General features: G+C 34.6%; 1 protein-coding gene across 1 annotated transcript in view; it reads right to left on the bottom strand.

Annotated features, from left to right (window-relative positions):
- Positions 1-22579, bottom strand: part of LOC144447116 (uncharacterized) — a 64550-nt gene that overhangs the window by 4048 nt on the left and 37923 nt on the right. The window contains exons 24-54 of the mRNA XM_078137022.1: positions 22049-22266; positions 21593-21677; positions 20933-21127; positions 20606-20707; positions 19984-20235; positions 19291-19446; positions 18702-18910; positions 17604-17796; positions 16934-17071; positions 16439-16561; positions 15810-15935; positions 14761-15021; positions 13979-14107; positions 13235-13357; positions 12651-12773; positions 12214-12336; positions 11761-11904; positions 11299-11421; positions 10099-10230; positions 9638-9763; positions 8610-8732; positions 7348-7482; positions 6976-7098; positions 6153-6275; positions 5388-5639; positions 4879-5016; positions 3944-4069; positions 3446-3568; positions 1554-1684; positions 574-814; positions 84-215 (exon numbers count right to left, since the gene is read on the bottom strand). Coding sequence (XP_077993148.1) covers positions 84-215; positions 574-814; positions 1554-1684; positions 3446-3568; positions 3944-4069; positions 4879-5016; positions 5388-5639; positions 6153-6275; positions 6976-7098; positions 7348-7482; positions 8610-8732; positions 9638-9763; positions 10099-10230; positions 11299-11421; positions 11761-11904; positions 12214-12336; positions 12651-12773; positions 13235-13357; positions 13979-14107; positions 14761-15021; positions 15810-15935; positions 16439-16561; positions 16934-17071; positions 17604-17796; positions 18702-18910; positions 19291-19446; positions 19984-20235; positions 20606-20707; positions 20933-21127; positions 21593-21677; positions 22049-22266 — 4728 coding nt within the window. The remainder of the gene's footprint in view (positions 1-83; positions 216-573; positions 815-1553; positions 1685-3445; positions 3569-3943; positions 4070-4878; positions 5017-5387; positions 5640-6152; positions 6276-6975; positions 7099-7347; positions 7483-8609; positions 8733-9637; positions 9764-10098; positions 10231-11298; positions 11422-11760; positions 11905-12213; positions 12337-12650; positions 12774-13234; positions 13358-13978; positions 14108-14760; positions 15022-15809; positions 15936-16438; positions 16562-16933; positions 17072-17603; positions 17797-18701; positions 18911-19290; positions 19447-19983; positions 20236-20605; positions 20708-20932; positions 21128-21592; positions 21678-22048; positions 22267-22579) is intronic.

Below are 22579 nucleotides of genomic sequence, written 5' to 3'. Positions count from 1 at the left end.
AATTCTTTAATAACACTGCTAGCTATATCTATTTTAAACTATAATTATGTCTGTTTTCTCTACGAAAAATAACAGGTACCTACCTACGCATTCACCAGACCGCCCAGTGTCATTAAAACCAGATCGACACTCACATTCATACGAGGCATCATCCTTGTGAATACATTTGGCGTTTGTATCACAATTATCCGTGTTATCTAAGCAGTGGTTGATGGCTGAAAGTGATAGACCCATACTAGTTTTATTAAGATAGTTAACAACGTTGTCAAATAACCACACATGAATATACATGGTTACACGCAAGTAAAACTAACGTAAGTTTGTATACATATAGACACCACAGAAAGAAAAAAAACGAAACACACAGTCGTCTGAACAGTTGGAGACGGATGGACGGAGCCCATTGTACCAGTATCCCCTTGGTAGGTGGGGGCTAATAATTGAATAAATAAAGAGTACTGTTCACGTCGGTTGTTGTGGACGAGGAAGGCTATTCGTCACTCGTGTGCAAGCAAATTTACGTATGAAGATGAAGGAGCTGAGATATATAATATTTAAAATTGACTAGCTCACCTGGTGCATCAGCTGTAATTGTGTCTGTGTAAACAACATACATGTTACTTCCAAGAATACCAGTATCTGGTGTAGCGTCTTTGAAAGCATCAGTAATGTTGTCCATTTCTAAACCTGAATCAGGGTTAGTATTGACATAGAAAACAGTGAGGACTTCACCAGAAGTATAGTTTTGAAATTGTAGTACTATACTATCTATGTAATCATCAGCTATGCTACTTCTACCGAACGTCTCGTCAAACTGAAAAAAATTACGAAAAAGAAAAGGGAGAAGTTGTATCAACAATTTAGAAAGAAATAGAGTAAGAACGGATATTAAATAGACTTATAACAAACTAGTTTAACTTCAACTTCTATATTTGTCTTGAGGATACTACATTAGGAGCCCAGCAACCATTTACAAAAAACAATCAATCAAACAAACAAACAAATCAACCAACCGACAAACAAACAAAACAAAAACAATTAAATACAAAGAAGAGACACAAACAATATGTGGGTGTGAGTAACTGAAAATGCCATAAACGTCTAAATAGCTAACTATAGCTCCATTATAGGTCTACAAATGTATTTACGTACGTGTATACTAAACCATGTCAAATATTCCGATATGTATATATATATATATTTTCTTGCACCAATATTCATATTTCCCATGTAATTGATATCAAAATAGGTTTGATTGGAAATTTTCTACAATATCATAGTACACTACTGAAACTTCACCGACTCTCCTTTGAATGTTGTTTTACCTATCAGTGACCCACTGACGGTACATCATAAAATGCAAAGCTCAGCAATCATCGTGACTATTTTAAATTCAAGACATCCATCCTAATAACGTTTGTAATCAAAGCATGGACAGTTTGTACGAACAGCTCGACAGATTACCTGGCCGTCACGCATGTTTAAAAAAAAATATGATATAAGCCCTGGCACAAACTCTATAAAGTTCACCAAAAAGGGACTTTAAATCGTACTTCTTCCTGGATTTGTATCTTATTTTCATGATAAACCATATTGGATGGATCACTAAGTTCTTCATTGTATGTCCAGGTTATGGCACCAGCACCTCCCATGAACACCACGGTCGAATTAAATGTTGACACAGCTGCAGAAAATAAATCATACAAATAAATATAAGAAAACTTGGTCATGTAAATGCAGGTTGTTAAATTCAGTGTTTTTACATGTTACTCGTGTTACCGTTATATATTAACTGTAAGGGAATGTTATATTATACTTCTGTTCGTGTGTGTGTGTGTGTGTGTGTGTGTGTGTGTGTGTGTGTGTGTCCGTCTGTCTGTGGACACGATATCGCAAAACCTACTGATGAAACTTGTTGCACATCTTCCAAATGATAATGCCAAGAACTGGTTAGATTCTGGTAAACATCCAATGAACATTAATTAGTAATTTGCATAATTAATTATATTTAGTAATTAGGCTATATCTTTGGAATTAATATTTTAAATTCAATATAATTTGGTACATGTTAACCATAACAACACACATATATCCTATAAAATTTGTTAATGTAGCTTAATTTTAATGAATAATTTGCATAATTAATGAGATTCGGTAATTAGGCTGTACAAATGTACCTTAAAAGTGCAAGCTTAAAATTTCATATAACTTGGTACTTATATCAACCATAATACTGCACACCTGTCCGATGAAGTTTGTTGACATAGCTTTCATTTTAAAGAGTAATTAAGATAATTAATGATCTTCAGTAATTGAACTATATCTTTGGAATGTTCGCTTCAAATTACATATAATTTGGCACATACACCAACCCTGAAAAAACAGACATATTCTCTAAAGTCTTGGTATAGTTTTAATTCAAATGGTTAATTTGCATAATTAAGAAATATTTGGTGATTAGGCTATATCTCAAGAATGCAAATTTCAAATTTCATTTAACTTGGTACATCCCCATCCTTCAACCCAGAGGAGGCTGAAGGGTCTCACGTGACACCCATTTGACCTTTGAACACTAGCGCATACCTCGATGACCTTTCTGTGAGTACCTCATGTTTCTAACCGTTTTCTTACCATTTGCGTCATTAATGTTTCGTTCAGATGATCATCAAAATTGATTTTTGTAGCAAATTAAGGAGGAAGAAATATTAGTCGAGATTTTCGCTTTTATAGAATCTAAAGTGATGAATTCTTCTTAAAGTTGAAATACTCCGAATACCGCTGGTGGCACTGAGCAGAAACCACTGTAACCGTACCAGGCGATCGCAGCGTACACAATAGCACAGTCTAATGATCAATCACTGTTTTTATCCATCATGATCTGCACCCCTTCAAGCCTCCTCTACATCAACCATAACAAATCATACATGTTTGATGTAGTTGTTTATGTAGTTTTCAATTGAGATGTGTAATTTGTATAGTTAAGCATTTGGATAATTAGGTAATATCTTTAGAATGCAAGCTTTATATTTCTGATAATTTAGCACATTCATTGATGGTAAATACCTGCATCATTTAGAGCTTGATCATGTAATTTATGAGATAAATAGTTAATTTGCTTGATTATTGACTTTTTGATAATTGGGCAATATGTTAACTATGCGAGCTTCAAATTTCATAGTTTCATTTAATTAAATTTCCAATTAAGTGGTACATCATGTATAATAGCTATAGTTTAGGATTTTGCATTGCAACAATGTATGTGGGCCCAAATATATATGCTTTTACCCTTACGGTAGGCATTCAGTTAAAACCTGGTTATGTAAGAAAGATTCATTTTTAATAAATCATCAAAGATATCAATCATAGTGATTTTTTATCAACTTCTAAACACTAAACATTTGAATGAGAACGTGTATATGAGGAGCCTACTTTTATTTGTACTTACGTTTACATGTACCATTCATCATTGCATAGCCAGTAACGCATTCACATGTATAGTTACCAGGTTGATTCAGACATCGTGTGTCGGTGTCTGCAGGACATGGTTTGCTGGTACATTCATTGATATCTGTTGAATTGGATTGAATTTAATGAATTGAAATTGATTCCATATCTTTGAAAGTAACAGGATGTTTGATTAAGAGATTATGGGAGTAGTCATTTGCAACTGATAAATTCATTTTCTCCTCATATTTCCTGTAAGTACTGTTTTGTGATTTTCGTTTAACCACAGCAGTATGATAGCAATTCTAACATTTGTCTATACCTGATGAAGTCTGCACTTTAAAAGATTTTTTCTAGCATAGGAAAAAGTAAATATCATTCCAAGGTTGAGAATGTGAAAATACGTTAAGAAAGTATAAGATGCACCTCGTATAGAAGACTGTTTGGGTAATAATTGCACAAGGATTGTAAGTCTAGGCGGAATTTCTGTATTGCTTACCTTTACATTCTTTGCCATCACCTGTATACCCACTTTTGCAAACGCATTGCCAAGAACCATACGTATTTATGCAGAGTCCACCTTCAAGATCACAGTCATGTGTTTCATACAGACACTCGTCTATATCTGTTGTATAACACGGATGTTAACATACGTAAATAATTACAAGTGCGGATTAAGTTGGTATGATATGTATTAGCCCCCATAGAACCTTACTCCTGGCACTGAAGCCGTTCTTGCAAAAAAGCTGTTCTTACGTAATTTTTCAGTGGGCAGGCAATTTTTCGATCAACGGCGGGAGCGGAGCAAACAAGGAATTGCGGAGAGGAAGTTCTGATTTTGATACTGTAACAATATCAAGGGGGGTGATGGGGTCGCACATTGTGTATGTCAAAAGTAATTGTTGGTATAGTAGAAAGCACAAACGTTTTCCTTGTGGGAAGTGGGTAAACAATTCACAATGTTGGATAGGCAGTGGGCTGGTGGGCAAAAAAAAACCCGGTGTGAGGGAGGGGGCACATAAGAACAACTGAACACCCTACCCACAATTTTATTTTGGGGATGATTCTATTAAAAACGTCATTTTTGTCTCAAACAACAGATAAGGAATGAGAACCCCAAATCTGCCCTTTGGCAGCAACTGTATTTGTTTATTTTTTCTTAGGCCGTGCACACATCTGAAGATAGTTTTTGACATCATATTGAAGTCAAGCTTAGCTGTACGGCGACTATCAGCTCAGAAGCTTGATAACACATTGACTTGATTCATGTTACATTTACTATGCACATATTGTTTGGCTTGAACTTTCTGTTGAGAATATACAGATTTACCTGACCTTAACAGCCTTCGAAATCAAAATGTCAAAGTCGTGTTATTTTTTGTATGTCATAGACTGTCAGTTATATGGGATATTTCAAAATAGAATTATACATACCGATACAGTAACGTCCAGTCAATACTTCGGTGCTACCATCAGTGAATCCTAGATAACATGTACACGTGTATGAACCTATAGTGTTTTCACAGGTAGCTATTGCATCGCAAGTATTCTCACCATCACATTCATTGATGTCTATAAAATAGCAAATAATGACAGTCAATGACATGTTCAGGCAATCTAGCATACTCCAAAAGCAATTAGCATAACATACTTTCCAGCAAGTGTATTATTATAATCATTTTATGCACTGTGCTCTTATCGAAACCAGGCCTGTTATTTTGGTGATGAACTGCCAATACATGATGTGTAAGATTTTATTATTTTTACTTAGTAGTATGTACTTGTCTGTGAAGAAAAAGCAGAATACCATTTACACACCTACCTATGCACCTAAGTTGCAAACATATTTTTTGATTTTTGCTGGTGGTTATTAAATGACTTCATAGCCATATTGTATTATACCATTATTTTGGTAACTATCGATAAAGTAAACATGCAGTCACCTTCACAACTGCTTGTTGCATCTCCTTCATAACCAGTTTGACAATGGCAATCATATGATCCTGGTGTATTTGTACAGTCTGCATTCTGTGTACAATCATGTGAGTTTTCAACGCATTCGTCAATTTCAGTACAGTAAAATCCATCACCACGGTAACCATCAATACATGTACATTGATATGAACCCTCTAGGTCAGTGCAGTCTGCAGTGTCTACTTCACAGTCATGGATACCTTCAGAGCATTCATCAATATCTGAAAAAGGGGTTGAAATGAAAGTCAAATGTCCGCATGAATAATTATATGGTGAAAAGAATTAATTTTTAAACTAACATATTTATTTGGTATTTTGCATAAACCATTGCAAATACTAATACCGTCTCTGTCGCAATACTATTTCACAAAAGCTACCTATGTATTCGGGCATAACAGTACACGCCTTTCTCACATGATTAGAAGATGCACTTTTCAATACTTTCTAGAAGAAAACGAAATAATTAGGGTTTTTTAAAATTCATAAGACTATTATTTTGTAAAGATTAATATCTGTTTGGAGCGAGTAAACAAATCACATATTTTATATACATGACACATTGCTAGTTCGTTTTACTGAATGTCCTCATTTCCGACTTCATTAAGTTGTTACAATTCCTTTTTCCTGATTTAGGCTACATTTTCAGAAAACCTAATTGTGCTTCCTCGTCAGAATATATTTGTGGCGTTTACTCAAATGTCAAACCTACTTTGAAAAGGACCACAATGACTTACTTGTACAACTAACTCCATCACCCAGATATCCGGACTGACAAGTACAGAGATAAGATCCTTCAGTATTCTTACAGTCAGCTCTAGTATGACAACTAGCTTCAACAGATCGACACTCATCAATATCTGATGAAAACAAAACATAAAGTACATAAAAGAAACATTATATTATGCAATTTACCTTATATTTCCTATGTCGTGTGTCAATGTCAAATTTGATATCAATTTTTACTTTCAGTGTACATACCCAAACCAATGACAATAAGTAAAAGTAAAAAAACGTTAATAAATACGGCTAACTTAGATATTTTGCTCGGCTTGTGCAAATATGTATATAAAGCTTAGGAGAAGACAACTTCCAAAGTAAATACAATCTATCTTTCTTATTTTCGCTACCTGTACGAAAGAAATGTATTTTCCACAATTTCGAAACCTTTGCAGATATAAGCCGACACTATAGTTTGCATGCTACCATATTATGCAATTTGTATTATATCAACAAATTGGTTATTTTCTGTGTTATTATTTGCTTTATGTAAAGCATTTCAATATCCTTATCAGTATATCAGTGATAACGACAGTTAACCAAACCAATTGCTTGAACAAATCTGCAAAGGAAGTTTAAATTTAAAGCAATCTTTGGTCATGTAAATCCATTGGTTACTCAGCATAAATTACAATAAACTGGGTTGCTCTGACTTCATTAATGTATTATCTCTGTAGAAAATATGAATTTTACGTTCCGATGAGTGCCCTTCAAATACAAATTAAGTTTCTTGCTGTATAGTGCCATAAACAACTGTACTATGTGTTCGTGAGTACTTACCAATACAATTACGTCCATCTCCTGTATAACCTTCCTTACATTCACATCTGTATGATCCCACTGTGTCAGTGCAGTTAGCATCTTTGGCACATTCATGACTTCCTGTTTCACACTCGTCAATATCTAAACATTTTCACATAGACAACAATAACACATGATTATCTAATGAAAGCCTAGCAAATTAAGAGGCTGGTTACACATGGCAGTATAACAAGACCATGAATTCAATGAATGTACAAATATATATAGGAGTGCTGTACAATATTTTAAAAATGTCAAATCTGTTTAGGATAAATTTATTAGTGATAACCCAAGTAAACATTTTTTCAATTTGTATTTAGTAGCTTCCGGCTCATCAGGCACTGTACTTACTTTCACAGGTTCTGGACAAGTCTTCACCCTGTACACTATAGCCTTCATTGCAAGTACACTCATAGGACCCAAAGTAATTATCGCATCTAGAATTATCAGGACATGCATCTTCTACTTGGGTGCATTCATTGACATCTGAAACATAAATTACATGGTTAAATCTACGAAACAAGTTGTCGTTAGTGATCATCGGCTAATGTATCTCGCTGCTACCTAGCCAAAGGAAAAATGATTTTAAATTGACTAAAATTTCACCGTAAGTGCAGAGATGAGCATGGCACACTGTACAAGAGACAAAAGTGGACAGAAATATTCTTGTGAGGACCGTGGGGGAATTACTTGTCACTATTAAATCAAAGTCCATGGCCGAGACTGACATAGAAAACAAATGAGGTGTTAGAGGTTATGGCACAGAAGATTCAACAATGACATTTGACCATCATGCAATTGTCTAGCCTGAACCCATCCCTTGGTAGTATTTGGCTATATCCTATATCGTCACTCGATTAGACTTTAAAATGGCCTTGTACTCAAGCAAAGTTATCGTTAGGTTCCAATTTCATCACAACATATCAACCCCCTTTTCTACCAACTTTCCATTAGAGTACAATATTGAATTCAAACATGAGTGCGTTGGGATAGGACAAAGATAAAATCAACCAAGCTTTGAGTCTACTTTCGGCTACCAATTGTCTGTCTGACAACTATAATATATTCATCAGCAAAACACCCAAAATTATGCAACTATATTAAAAACAGCATGGTCTTGTGTAATTCTAACAGAGGAGAATCTATAATAGGTGAGAATATCATGTACTGCGCATTTTGTTGTAACTGCTAACCGATACTACAATCGACAAGATGTATCTATCAATTGTGCACATTCTCTCGTACTTGATCGCGTGAATTTTCGCCGATTTTATGAAAGAAAATTATGCAACTATATTAAAAACAGCATGGTCTTGTGTAATTCTAACAGAGGAGAATCTATAATAGGTGAGAATATCATGTACTGCGCATTTTGTTGTAACTGCTAACCGATACTACAATCGACAAGATGTATCTATCAATTGTGCACATTCTCTCGTACTTGATCGCGTGAATTTTCGCCGATTTTATGAAAGAAAAGTCGGCATGGTTACGTAATAATTTGTTACAAGGGTCTTGTTTTATCGTAGAACTCGATGTTCGAACATTGTTGTTCAAAGAAAATCTGATGCCTGTATAGTATAGAATCAAATTGACATGTGTTTAGAGCTTACCATCACATGTGAATCCATCTCCTGCAAAACCTTCAGTACATTCACATCTGTATGAACCAGGTGTATTTATACAATCAGCATAAGTGTTGCAGGCATGTGAATTATCTGAACATTCATCTATGTCTGAAAGAGAACAGGTAGGAGCAGTGGTTAAGGTCGGTGTAATTTGATTAGTGTGGCCATGCAGTGTTAATGACAACAATGATGTCATGATAAAGGTATGTGGTCCTTCAGAATGGTTACATAGAAAGGATTACTTCTAGGATTTTATAAATACATTTATAATAATAAAACGTACATACAATGAGGTTGCCAATTTCTTTTTACCTGCCGACAGTTTCCAAATTTTCCTTCACAGGATCATTAAATTATATACAATGTATTATTATTGAGATTCCATTTGACAAGTATACAATGTGTTCGTTTGATATATGCTCCGAATACAATGCTAGCTGTTTGTTGTGAAACACTGCTTGACCCCTATATTGCAGCTGACTCCTCCAAAAGAAAAACTTTGTTTGAGTTTCCCTCGTTTCTGTTTAGGTGTTCGATCCAAAGGTACGTATATGTATAAGACGACTGTCACGCTTTAAACCAGGTGTATTGAAATCACTAACAACTCGCAAAGCATTTTGACAAGTTGTAATTCAAAGATGATCAGTTGTGCTGCAACCAAGCTCTTGTATGATAATTAAATACAACATCTTTCAAACTTACAGTAAACAGGTTAAAACAGTGTATCGTGTTCAAATCTGGTTCCGAAATTACTAAAATAAAAGTTAATGTACAATGGGTGATATTATTATATATAATTTGATTTCGAGAAATATAACAATTTAATCATCTTTTTTAAACATCCTGTAATGAAGCACGTCGTGTACTGACATTATGCAACTAGATGAACTTTCGCTGACTTCAATATACACTGATATTTCTGTACACCGTGATACCTTTACACATTTCTGTGTTTTGTTCTACTATAATATATATCGATGTTCCGAGGATAAAAGTAGACAACCTAAACATACCTTCACATGTTATGTTATTCCATTTATATCCTGATATACAGTGACACTCATAATCACCAGGTGTATTAGTACATGTTTCCAACTCTGTGCAGTTATTGTCTGTGTGGTCATTACACTCGTTAATATCTGGAAGAGATTAGTGGTTGGTGAAAAGTCACATTACCTACATATATTAGAGAAGACACACACACACACACACACACACACACACACACACGTGCGCACAGAAAGAATGTGATTATATTCCTAATGTAAGAGTTATCGGAGTTTTCGCGATGAATTTGTTTTTCCCTTGATAATGTATAGTTCTGTTTTAATATCTTTAGAGAAACATTACTTTCACAACAACAAAGCCACTGATGTTGAAAAATGGTATATCTTTAGTATATATCGGTATTGAAATATTTTTTAAATGCAATATAGGTGGAAATCTAGCACGTCGATTTAAATACTGTATATACCTTGACAAGTCCTCTGGTCATCTGCAAGTTCATATCCAGAATCACATGTACAGTTATAACCAGGTACGGTGTTTGTGCAGTTACTGTTCTCGCCACACTGGTGACTTCCATCATGATCACATTCATCGATATCTGTGGCAAATCAGGAACGTCGTCGTTATAAAATACCCATGTATATGCAGCAAATGATAATTAAACGTGTGAGTCATGAATAATCTTAATTATAAAGAAGCTCAGTAATTAATGTGTTTGTTTAACGCCAAACAAAAGTTGCTTTTATCAAATGAATATGTGTAATGACCTGAAATTCGCATCAACCAAGTAACATAAAATCTGTCGTTTTGGACGGGATGATATAACATCGGTTTGAACCATAGGTGCTGAAGTGATTTGGTTTGAGAATGTGACTAACAATAGCAAAATGTTGAATCGGAAGATTGTAGAAATTTAAAATGATGACAACAAGTAGTCATGGAGATATTACACAATGTAATGTATTCGATTTATAAACGAATACTCATTCAACCATTTACTAATGATAGATAACAGTCTAACAGTAAACACCATACTATACACGCTCATACATTATGGTAGACGTCTCAGTCAAAATTCTGAAGCTAGGCAAAAACCGTTTTAAAATCTATTTTGCATCAATAACTAAATTCAATAATTTTGCAGGAACTTTTGACGATAACGAAATGTTACTCAAAAGATATTTTGAGAATGTAAACTGAATTGGTTTTACAATATCGATATAATTGTTTGTCAATCAAAATATTTGAATATGAAAAGACAGTAATTGGAAAGTATTTGTCACAGAGTTTCATTTGGCGACACGATGCCTTTTACGACTCACACAATATTTTTAGTAATTAATTACACAAAATACCCATAATTGATAGCGCGCTCACATATAAAACGTTGCATTTTATCTCAGTGTGAATACAAATAAACAGTTTTGTGTTTGAGTCTTCCTTGTCTCATCCGACAGCTATGTGGAGTTGTGTTCACACTGAGATAACATTTATAATGTCATATATGTTTTGATGCCAGCCATGTCTGTATTTTGTTTATGCAATTCATAACAAAATACCTTATGTAAGACGTTACGGCGTGTAATGAACCGTACCGCCTAATTGAAACGCTATACTGTCTCTAGTTTGGTAGTATAACCGAACCTTTATATAGGATATGCCTTACCTTCACAGACAGTCTCGTTATACTGTGAATAACCAGAATTACACAAACACATCTCATCGTCCGTTGTTTCATTTATGTAGCACAAACTATTAACACATATTTCACTTGTACAATTAATTGCTGAAACCAACAAACAACACAGTGGTCAACGTTACATGAGCATTTATCACACCTGTAAATAATAATTGTGATTCTAGAACAAGACTACAACTATACAACTATATACAAAGCAAATGCCAAATATCTTGCTGCATTCGCTAGATGTTTGCAAGGTAAGTTGTTAATGTTGAAATTCTTATACAAAGAAAAAAACGTTACATCATTAACTGAAATTAGCAACTCTTTGAATATTCTGAGATTTGTGAACTTCTTTTTGTGTATTGGTGTATTTTTAATTGTCTATGGTAAATAACAATGACAGATAGTATTTAAGGTTGTGTATTTTGATATTAAGATTCGTCGCCTTACATTGACAACTGCCGTTTTCATCCAGTTCGAAGCTTTCGTAACATTCACATGTATATTTATCCGCATGTGTGCGATTTGGACTTAGGTTCACACACTCCTGTTCACAGTTATCTAAATTCAGTTCACATTCATCAATATCTGAGAGCGAGAGAGAGAGAGAGAGACAGAGAGAGAGAGAGAGAGAGAGAGAGAGAGAGAGAGAGAGAGAGAGAGACAGAGAGAGAGAGACAGACAGACAGACAGACAGACAGACAGACAGAGACAGAGTGAGAGTGAGTTGTAAACAGTCCAATAATACACTACACACATTGTATTATAGTTCAATAATTCAAAAAGTTCATATTCACCAAACACAGACGTTTCATTAATACTACTGGAATCGTGAAAGATGAGAATAAATATAATCAGTAGCAAATGATTTAAAAAATGCTTTCTGAGAATAAATACCTTCACATGACAGTCCATCAGGTGCTATTTGATATCCAGGCCAACAGAAACAACTGTAACCACCATCATGATTAGAACAATTGTGTTCACATCCATCAATGTTCTCAACACATTCATTAATATCTACAAATAGATATATAGTGATTAATCAGTAATTTGATAGGGTTGTAAAAATTCCAGAATATTTGCGTTTAAAGAATGTACGATGTTGCTGTTGTTGTTGTTGTTGTTGCTGTTGTTGTTGTTGTTGTTGTTGTTGTTGTTGTTGTTGTTGAAGAAAACATACAATTTCAAATCAGTGAAAGGTTTGTCATTAATATGTTAATTAGATAAGGCATTAGATTTCATTAACACGTTATACTATTCAGCTACATGCCGATAAGATCTATTCTGTCTTAAAGTCAAATGTCTGTTTTTTATTTAAATGACTGACTTACCATCACAGACGCTACCATTCCCGTCGTATCCAATTCGACATTCACATCGATAGCTACCAATTTCATTTATACAATTGGCTCGGGTGTCATGACATTCAACTTCATCAAGACATTCGTTGATATCTGTAAATGAGAAATCCCAGAACAAATTAAGTCAATAGTTAATAGCTTGTTAGGATTTACCCTGTGTCATCCATAGGGCTATGATTGTAACTTGAAGACCCCCCCCCCCCCCCCATGAAAAGTGAATCAGCACATTGAAATAAAATCACACAAACATAAATAAATTAAACTACATGAACAGTTCGATGTACTTGACTTGATAGATCTTTTTGAAGTTGAAGTTGTCTAAGGTAGAAATTAACACTTAATGTGGGCTAGGCTCTATTTCAGGTTCAGTGGTCATCCAATTCACATGAATGGATTAAGTGTTGCTTTCTTTATTGTGGGACTTTGAGATGACTGTGTTTAAATTTGACGCCTGTTGCGCTTATAATCGTCATGTACTATAATGCATTTGCTATATACGTTATGCGTGCCACAACTAACCCGGGCAATTCGCGCAACTGGCATATGAACTTTACCTGTACATGATAATCCATTTCCTGTGAAGCCTTCGTGACATTCACACGTGTAAGAACCATCGAGATTGGTGCAATTAGCATATGTGTCACATCGGTGGGTCTTGTCACTGCATTCATCAATATCTAGAAAACAAAAGTATAATAGGAGGATATGGCAAATCGAGGAAAAAGTAGGAAATGTGTAAAACTAATGACATCTTTACAGCAAAAGATACCGTGCTTTATTTTGTCTATATTGTAAGTTTACTTAATGATATCCTAAGAATTCAATTTAATGTAACAATTGAATCGATTTAACAACAATCGAAGTTGTCGATGATAGTGCCTTATACACCCAATTATCTCGATCGGGATCTACTTCAATCGTATAACTGTGTAAACACAGCCTTTCAAATATAATACTATCGAGCAAATGTCTTAGTTGACTTAGTCGTGTATATATGTGTAATGTTATTTCCTGCTCTTAAATGAATAAGTAGCACTTTGAAATTAGATTAGTACAGTAAAAAGTAACTATATATTTTTGGCGATTTGCAGTTACTTTATAACGAATTGTACCGAGATGTTGCATTCATGTCATGGACAAGTATCCAGCATGCCTTCAGTGGTATAACCCTCACTGTGATATAATATTCAGTTTTAGCCATTTCAAGAAACATCTGAACGGTATTAAGAGTTTGACAATCGCCAAAGCAGTATTGAACCAATGTTCAACTACGCTTATTATCATATGACTAAACTTACCTTCACAATCACCTTCATGCCCATCCCCTTCATATCCAGTATTACAAACACAACTGTATGATCCTGGTGTATTGATACATGCAGCATTCTCATCACAGGTATGTACACCAGTTGCACACTCATCAGTGTCTATAATGAAAACAGAACTTTTATATCAACCAAAGCCTAAAAATTATTTGGTTCCGGTTACCCTACCCCACCTAGTTTTTCACGCCGACAATAAACTTCTTTTACGTACTCGAAAAAAGAATAATAAAATCGCGCAAGAAATAGCGGATGCGGAAACTGATATCAACTTAAAAAAAACAACAATATAATCGTTCGTCCAATCTGTAATGGCTGTATACCCGATGAGAAGAAACCAATAACACATGTACAGAGACCATATGGAAAACAACGAAAACATAACAAGACACTCACATATGAAAAAAATATATATTTAAAGAAATACAATATTAAATCTACCACCTCAACCTATTCTAAAATTGAGTGTAACCGGAACCACACTTTTTTGTTAGGCCCCCAATCAGTAGGAAATAACCCATTTGATAACATTAATATGTCATTTATGCATATACAATATATTCGTGATGTCAGACACAACCTATTTGTTTTCCTTAGATGCTACATAGTAAACACTGCATGTATTAATTGAAATGGATACTCTGTTATGTATATTTACATGAACTTCTGATAATTATGATATTGTTCTGGCATCACATCAATCCATATAGCATGGCTGTGATGGAATTCTAAACCATATTTGATGAAAGGTTACTTACCAACACAGTCAACTCCATTCCCTACAAATCCATCTTTACATTGACATTGATAACTACCAATTGTGTTTTTACACTTTGCATCTCTATGACAGTCGTTGGGGTAACTGTTAGTTTCATTACACTCGTCCACATCATCACATGTTGTTTTACCATCTCCTTCATATCCAACAATACACGTACATCTGTATGATCCTAGTGTGTTCTCACACATCCCCAATATGTCAAGGCAATCATGAAGATTACGAACACATTCGTCGATATCTACAAATATAGATACTGATTATCCGGACGATTTATATGAACATATTAATTCTTTAGTCAAAAGACCATGTAACAGAATAAACCTTACAGTGAGAGTCACAGTGTATAACACCACTTATAATGTTAATATCGGAATAGATAATTATAACACATCAACCTTCAATGATTGGCTTAGATCGTGCCACGTGGTATGAGCTAGTGATTCATAGTGCCCTCAATTTACATAAAGCAGGGCACTATTTGTATTGTACTTTCCATTGGACACTGTTCCTGTATCACGGGAGCCATACAATTGATTTGCTTTGACTATTGGAAAAATATGTGCCTTAGAATTTGAAGTGTTCTAAAACACTTACTGCCTGGCCTTGTTCTGACGCTATTAGACGTCACATTACCCATTGCCATCTTAAGTAACAACTATTAATAGTTTCTACACAACAGTCCTTGGGTGCAATAGAAGTCTGCTAGTCCCCGAATAAGACCAGGCAATAAGTGTACAACATTTAACCAACACAGGTTATCAATGTATCTCCAATCGTATAGAAGATTCAACATACATAAAATATCAATATCGATGTCTGCTTTACATTTCAAAAATATCAACATAAGTACATCTGGTCGTTATGCTGATAATACTAGTAGATAGCATTCTTCGCATTTTGAATACCCAATTATCCCAAGCCATCGCACATATTTGTGCTGCCGTAAAGAGGCCTTTGGCTTACGACCGTGTGAACGCCATATTCAAAGACATACTCAAACCATGAGTATAAAGACTAGTCTCTTACCTTGACATTCTCCTTTGAGACCAGTTCCTTCATATCCATCATGACATTTACAAGTATAGGATCCTATAGTGTCTGTACAATCAGCTCTGGTATCACATGGCTTTTCTTCATCACATTCATTAATATCTGTGAAAATCAAAAAGTGTGACTTCATACATATATCTTGCTTTTGTTGGGGTGATTAACATTGTAAATGTCCAGGATAAATTGTGGTGAATGGATTGAGAAAAAGTACTATATAATTAAAAAATAATAAATTCAGGCCTGATGGGGAAAACTGTACTGCATTTCAGACATAGTTCTAACTCTCCTTTTGACATTGGTTTTTTGTTGTGAATGATACACGCTCGTTCTTTCCTCACCAGATTTGTTAGATTGATTTAACATACTTTGACCAAGCAGCTGTACTAAAGGTTTAATAAAATCTCATCAAAGTCCAATCTCCTTGTATGGTACGTCTTCTTCGACTTTGTCCCTATGGCCATCTCCTCTATATCCAGCATTACATGTACAGTTATAACTATCTATTGTAATTATGATATACTCACTTGTAGAGCTAAAACCATCTCCTCTATATCCAGCATTGCATGTACAATTATAACTATCTATTGTAATTATGATATACTCACTTGTACAGCTAAAACCATCTCCTCTATATCCAGCATTACATGTACAATTATAACTACCGATTGTGTTTGTACAAGTAGCAGCAATATCACAGAGGTGAATAGCTCGGTCACATTCATCAACATCTGAAAAGTTAAAAGACAGGTCAGGTGAGCTGTAGAGAGGTCTAGTTATCAATATTCAAAGCGTACTATCACGTACAGTCTAGCATTATCTTTTAGATCTAAAGGCGATTGGGAGATGATGTATATACTTGGAAAAAACAATAAACTTACAAGAGAGAATAGTGAAATTTTGAAGATTGTACATCTGGTATATCCACTATTGCTCGTTGTATCAAATTACATGTCTCAACAATATTGTGCAATGGTCTCAATTTCTACGCTTAATGTTTCCCTTTTCTGATCTAATAAGATTGCTTAAAGTGCTTCTATCTTCGTTCAAAAGATTGACAATATATTGAAATATACAATTTTGCATTTGGAAACTGTTCTTACCTACACATGTTTTGCCATCAGGCTGTATCTCGTAACCTGGATAACAGCTACAGATATAACTACCAACCGTGTTATGACATTCCTGATTACAAAACGTTCCATTGTAATAATCCCGTCCTTCGAAGCATTCATCAAAATCTATTTTTAAGAAGAGGTTCAAGTTCATAAACAAAGAATAGAATGCTTAAACTCAAAAGTCACTTGAAGGGAAATATTGTTTTCCGCAATAACACTTACTACAAAAAAAAAACAATACTATCGGTCATTATATGTTAGATATTAATATTGACTTTTAATGATGTGATGTAGTCAATAAAGTTATAAGTTACCAGTTTCAAGTATGACGTATAGTTCAGAGACACCATACAGTCAGGAGGCTCTACGAGAATAAATATGGGTTTAAATTGTTTCTTAAGACGTTATCAGTGGTTATGGTCGTAATTCCATTGGCAGGTTTTTTCACAGACGGAGGAAATCCATAAGAAATCATGCCCATCCTAATCTATAAATGAGCTCATGCAATAATCATTTTGCAGATAATCGGAGTGTCTGGGGAGTTGCTTTCATGTGAAATAATTGATGTAGTAGGTATAAAGGGTAACATTATTTATGAAATAATATCAAATATCAATAAATGTTTATATGCATTGTGGGGGAATGTTGTAAATACCTGCACATTTGATTCCATCGCCTTCCAGTCCAGATGGACAGGATCCACAATTGAATCCATCATGAGAATCATCATGCGGTGCTACTACATCAAAACAAAGTACACCTGGATAACAAGGTCCATCCTGACATCCATCATAATCTATTTCACAGAAGTCACCAGTCCAACCATTGACACAGTTACATGGAACAACCTGTATCATAACATAAAACATTTCCGTAAAGTAAGATGGTGTATAAGTCATTTAACAGTAACAAAAGGAACAAATGATAGTGCTATAAAAATTATTGTAGATATACTTTCGTCCTATAACCACACTAACTTCAGACAACTCAAAAGTCTTATGTAGAGAAATACTTGCACAAGAATAATATACATGTAGATCCGTTGGGACTCAAAAACAGTGTCTGCACGTCCCTCAACCTTGAATGTCTTTTTAACCTTCAACCTATTCACAATAGTCTACTCTGTCAGGTGACTCCGCTAGTAGCATCACATCGTTATGCTGATGATGTCTGAGTGATTCGAATGAAAGCTAAGTCACTTAAAAAGAGATATTTGTATCTCTACTAACTACATCTTTGGCGTCGAGAATCAATTATATACTACTACCGACATAGTCTAGTTTACACTAAGAATGCAAGTCGAGAATCAATTCTATACTACTGTCGACCAAGTCTAGTTAATACTGCGAATACAAGTCGCTACGTCTCTACATCTAAGCACTCACTGAAATAATGATCAGAGTATGATCAGCGCGTTAAATATTCAAGACTGCAATACATACGATTGTTCTTAAATTTGCTTGAAATTCGTATGCACAAGAGGTTAGCCTAGGCCCTACGTACATATAGGGCTTACATAAAACCGATTCGGCGAATCGTTGGTTACATACTGGCAACGTGCCAATGGAATATTCACTTTCAATGTGCTTTCGGTGGTATAAAGTATTTCACATACATCCAATGAGATGCAGATATTGTCATATCTAACCCCCTATGAGAACATCATATCTTTGATCAACAGTACAAAGAAACATTTAAATACGTTAAAATGTAGGCATGCAATATCTTAGAAAGGGTCTAATATAGGACCAACCTTGAAATTATCATTGACAACATCACTTCCATTAGTTGAACCCATAAAATCACAAACACCATTATTCTTACAATCACACAACCTTACTACAACTACAAATGTTGTAGAAGCATCTTTATCGTCTGAAGCAATGTATGCCACTTTCACTTTACTTGTGTCGTTTGGTGTCCATTCAAATCGTCCATAGTTGTAACATGGTGATGAGCCATCTGAAATATCAATTATCATTATGGTAAATACCCCTCTGTGTCATCTGCATTATATTTTTCTTACACATATTCACTACTATAAAATAACAATGTAAATTTAACAGAAGCATGTTACTTTGAAATTGGTATGTAATACCGATGTTATCGCAGGATGTTTACAAAACCTACAGACATTGACAGTGTATTTCAATCCTAAGTTGTATTTCATTGTACAGAGCAATAGTTGGCACATGTTATGAAATAATCAAGAGTTCACATCTTGTAATATGACGAGAAATGACAGAGTTGCAAAGGCTTCTCAACACTCTGCTCAGACTTACGCCTTTGCATGATGAACGATATTGATTCACCCAAACAATTATGAAAAACTAAAAACTAACCTTCATCAACGGATATATCCCCGCCAGGTACATCTTCCTGTAGACTGTAAATGACTTCATCACCATTAGGATCTGTAGCAATAACACATTCTACCACTTCCACACCTACTGTAGCATTGATGACTGTGTTTGCTGTTATGTTGGGTGGAAAATTAGCTGTTGAAGTAATGCAAACAAGGAGTACAAATTAAGGTATATGGAATTCAACCACTGTAATGAAATAAATGACATGTGAGACATTAAGCGTATTATTGTCTTAGTAATTGATATTCCAACATTCAGAAAAATGTAAAGTTAGAATCACATTACAAGGTCATGAACAATCAATCATTCCTTGTGATACGAGTATTCATCTAATTAAAAAACTTCTGTCGAGTCCATAAATTCTATAAATTCCCATGGTTATTTGTATCTATTGTCTCAATACTAAAATAATTGTCATTAGACAATTAAATAACATCTTGTTGAAATGCTGCTGATGTAGACATGGTAGCTGTACCCAAAGCTTTATTGATTGATTGATTGACTGACTGACTGACTGACTGACTGACTGACTGACTGACTGATTGATTGATTGATTGGTTGATTGACTGACTGATTGATTGATTGATTGATTGATTGATTGATTGATTGATTGATTTGATTTGATTATTTATTGGGTTGGTTGGTTGATTGATTGACTGACTGTCCTACCTAGGTCATCAGCATCTTGTTGAAACGCTGCTGATGTAGACATGGTAGCTGTACCCAAAGCTGCATTGCCAGTAGCAAGGACATCATAGTAACATTCTGTATCAGCTCCACAAGTCTCTTCAGCAAGAAGTACCCGTTCACCATCTTCTTCAAGGTCTTCAGTGAACAATGGCACAAATTCTAAATCATTGAAGTCTTCCCATGTAGTTCCATCCTCATACGTGAAGAGTGATTCTTCCTCTGAGACTCTCCCTGATAATGAGTTGAAATCATTATGCTTAGTTCAAACATCAAAAACGTATACATTATAATAAAAGTAAGATATATCAACAGACACAAAACTATGAATTCAACGTACACTGTAGTTTAAGCACATTAGTTACAAAACATACTACGTAAAGTGTGCATCGATTAGGTTAGGTAGACACGGCGCATTTCCACAAAAGATTGTAAGAAAGTGTTTTGCTATAGTCAAGGGTTGGTCAATGTTTACAGGCTGTTGGTTTTGCCATCTGTGAAGAACTATAAATGTAGATGATTAATTCTGATACGTTCGTTTGTGTTTCAAATACACAAAATTAAGTCATTGAAATTAACTATGTAAAACTAGTAGTATACTTACATGTTTCACCAAATTCAAAGTAATCCCTCTCATTCTGTAAAGGATCTTGTATTGTACCATCACGTCTTAGAAAATCATTGTCTGGATCTCCATCCCAGACACCTGAACATAGACACAGACATCATTATTTGCTCATTAGAACCATTTTGGTATATATTCATTTTATGATTGCATAATATAGGGTAACTGTTGTAATTCCATTATTCAATGTGTGTGCAACTTATTAGTAACACAATGTTTAGATCCACGAACGCACCAAATACAACAACTAATCGACTTTTGAACTCTTCTAAGGCATCACAACCTCTAACGCGCTGTTTAACTTACCAAGAAGACCAACTGTTTGACCTTTGAACTCTTCAGGAGCACTGAACACGACATCTAACACATTTTCCACAACACCAACAGAGATTGAGATACCAGAGGCAAACGTAGCCACTGTTCTATTACGAACTGCTGTACCATTGACAACTTCAGCCTGTGTTGCTATCTTTAGATCTGTAGTGTTATAAGCTATAAGATCTGAAATGAGAGAAAACATACTCAAGTTAGAGTGTGAAAAACAAAATAAACGTGTTTATAATTTTAACAATATATAATGGTCTTCACCTGATATGCAAATGTTCCTAAAATTATTAAAAGAATAATAATGGTAAAGTACATAGCCTAAATATTTGTTGGGAATGTTTTCATTCACAATATGCCACTTTCATCTAAAACAAAAACAAAATTTGAATGCTTTTTTTTTCAAGTATAATAAATTTACATGTGTTGATGAAGGAGTTGTATAGCCATATAAAATATAATATTTCCCACAGAATATATTCTATTCTACTAGAGCTTTTTATATTTCATCTAACATGATCAATTCTATCTATTCTACCGTCTAACGTTTAGCAATACGTCTTACTGAAATAACCATGTCTTTTTAGCAACTTGATAACATGCAATGGCGATGGCAAAAGGCAAATTATACAAATAATGTACCTAGAGTAAGGATAGACTTGTCAAAGTATTCTCCGTCAAGTAGGATTTCATAATCAGTTCTCTCTTCATTCAGTGTCATCTGGACCTGTTAAAGTAAGAAAAAAATAGAGAGTATATGATAAAGTTACCCGGGGTGTCATCGAGGGAAGGCCTATGTATAATACATGTGTACAAGTGTGTATTCTGTAGTTCTAGGCACTAGCACATGTCATCAATATAGTACTCGTCATATCCATATGGATACCTGTAGATATGTTTCAATTGAACAAGTAAAAAGTACATTTTCATTGACTTTTGGAAGTTCAGGCGAGCTTGAAATGTATAAAGGGTCATAGTTGATTGTTCATCAAACGATAGTGATGATTTCAATTTGCCATTCTTTCAGAAAAAATACTGGCAAATCTAAATGACTTATATTGACTCGTAAACGTTAAAACTTAATTCAAGAGAACATACCAAAGATGAGTTTTCTTGTTGGGCAGCAAAGGCAACAAATATGGTAGCATTTGCTAACACGTCATCATCTGTTTGTACTTCTTCAGCTGGTCTGTCAGTACGCCCTTGAAGCTGAAAGAACTCCTGGGTCACATTAACCAAAGTATATTCACCAAGTCCATTGAATGTATAGTTGGCTCCATCTAATGTCACCAAATGGGGATCACCAAACATCCAACCTATAGGAAAGACATAATTAATGTAGATGTTATTAATATGTATTTCAATATCCCCACTAAATTTCTTTTGCTTAAATGAAAGACTGAAAAATCAACATATCATAGACGTATGGCCTGACACATTGCCAACGAAGTATATGTAAGTTGTCCAGGTAATATGAATAAATTAACGTAAAATAATTTAAAGGTATGACCATAGGTGTTTGTGCAAGGGAGTTAAGTATAAAACGACCATTGCAACTGTGATTTATTTTGTCATGTCTAAATTTCGATAACCAATTAAATAGTAGATATTACTGATCCAATTATACAG

Source organism: Glandiceps talaboti, chromosome 16 (assembly GCF_964340395.1).
Source record: "Glandiceps talaboti chromosome 16, keGlaTala1.1, whole genome shotgun sequence".
Classification (NCBI taxonomy): domain Eukaryota; kingdom Metazoa; phylum Hemichordata; class Enteropneusta; family Spengelidae; genus Glandiceps; species Glandiceps talaboti.
The sequence above is the reverse complement of the archived record's forward strand: the minus strand, read 5'-3'. Positions and strand labels throughout refer to the sequence as shown.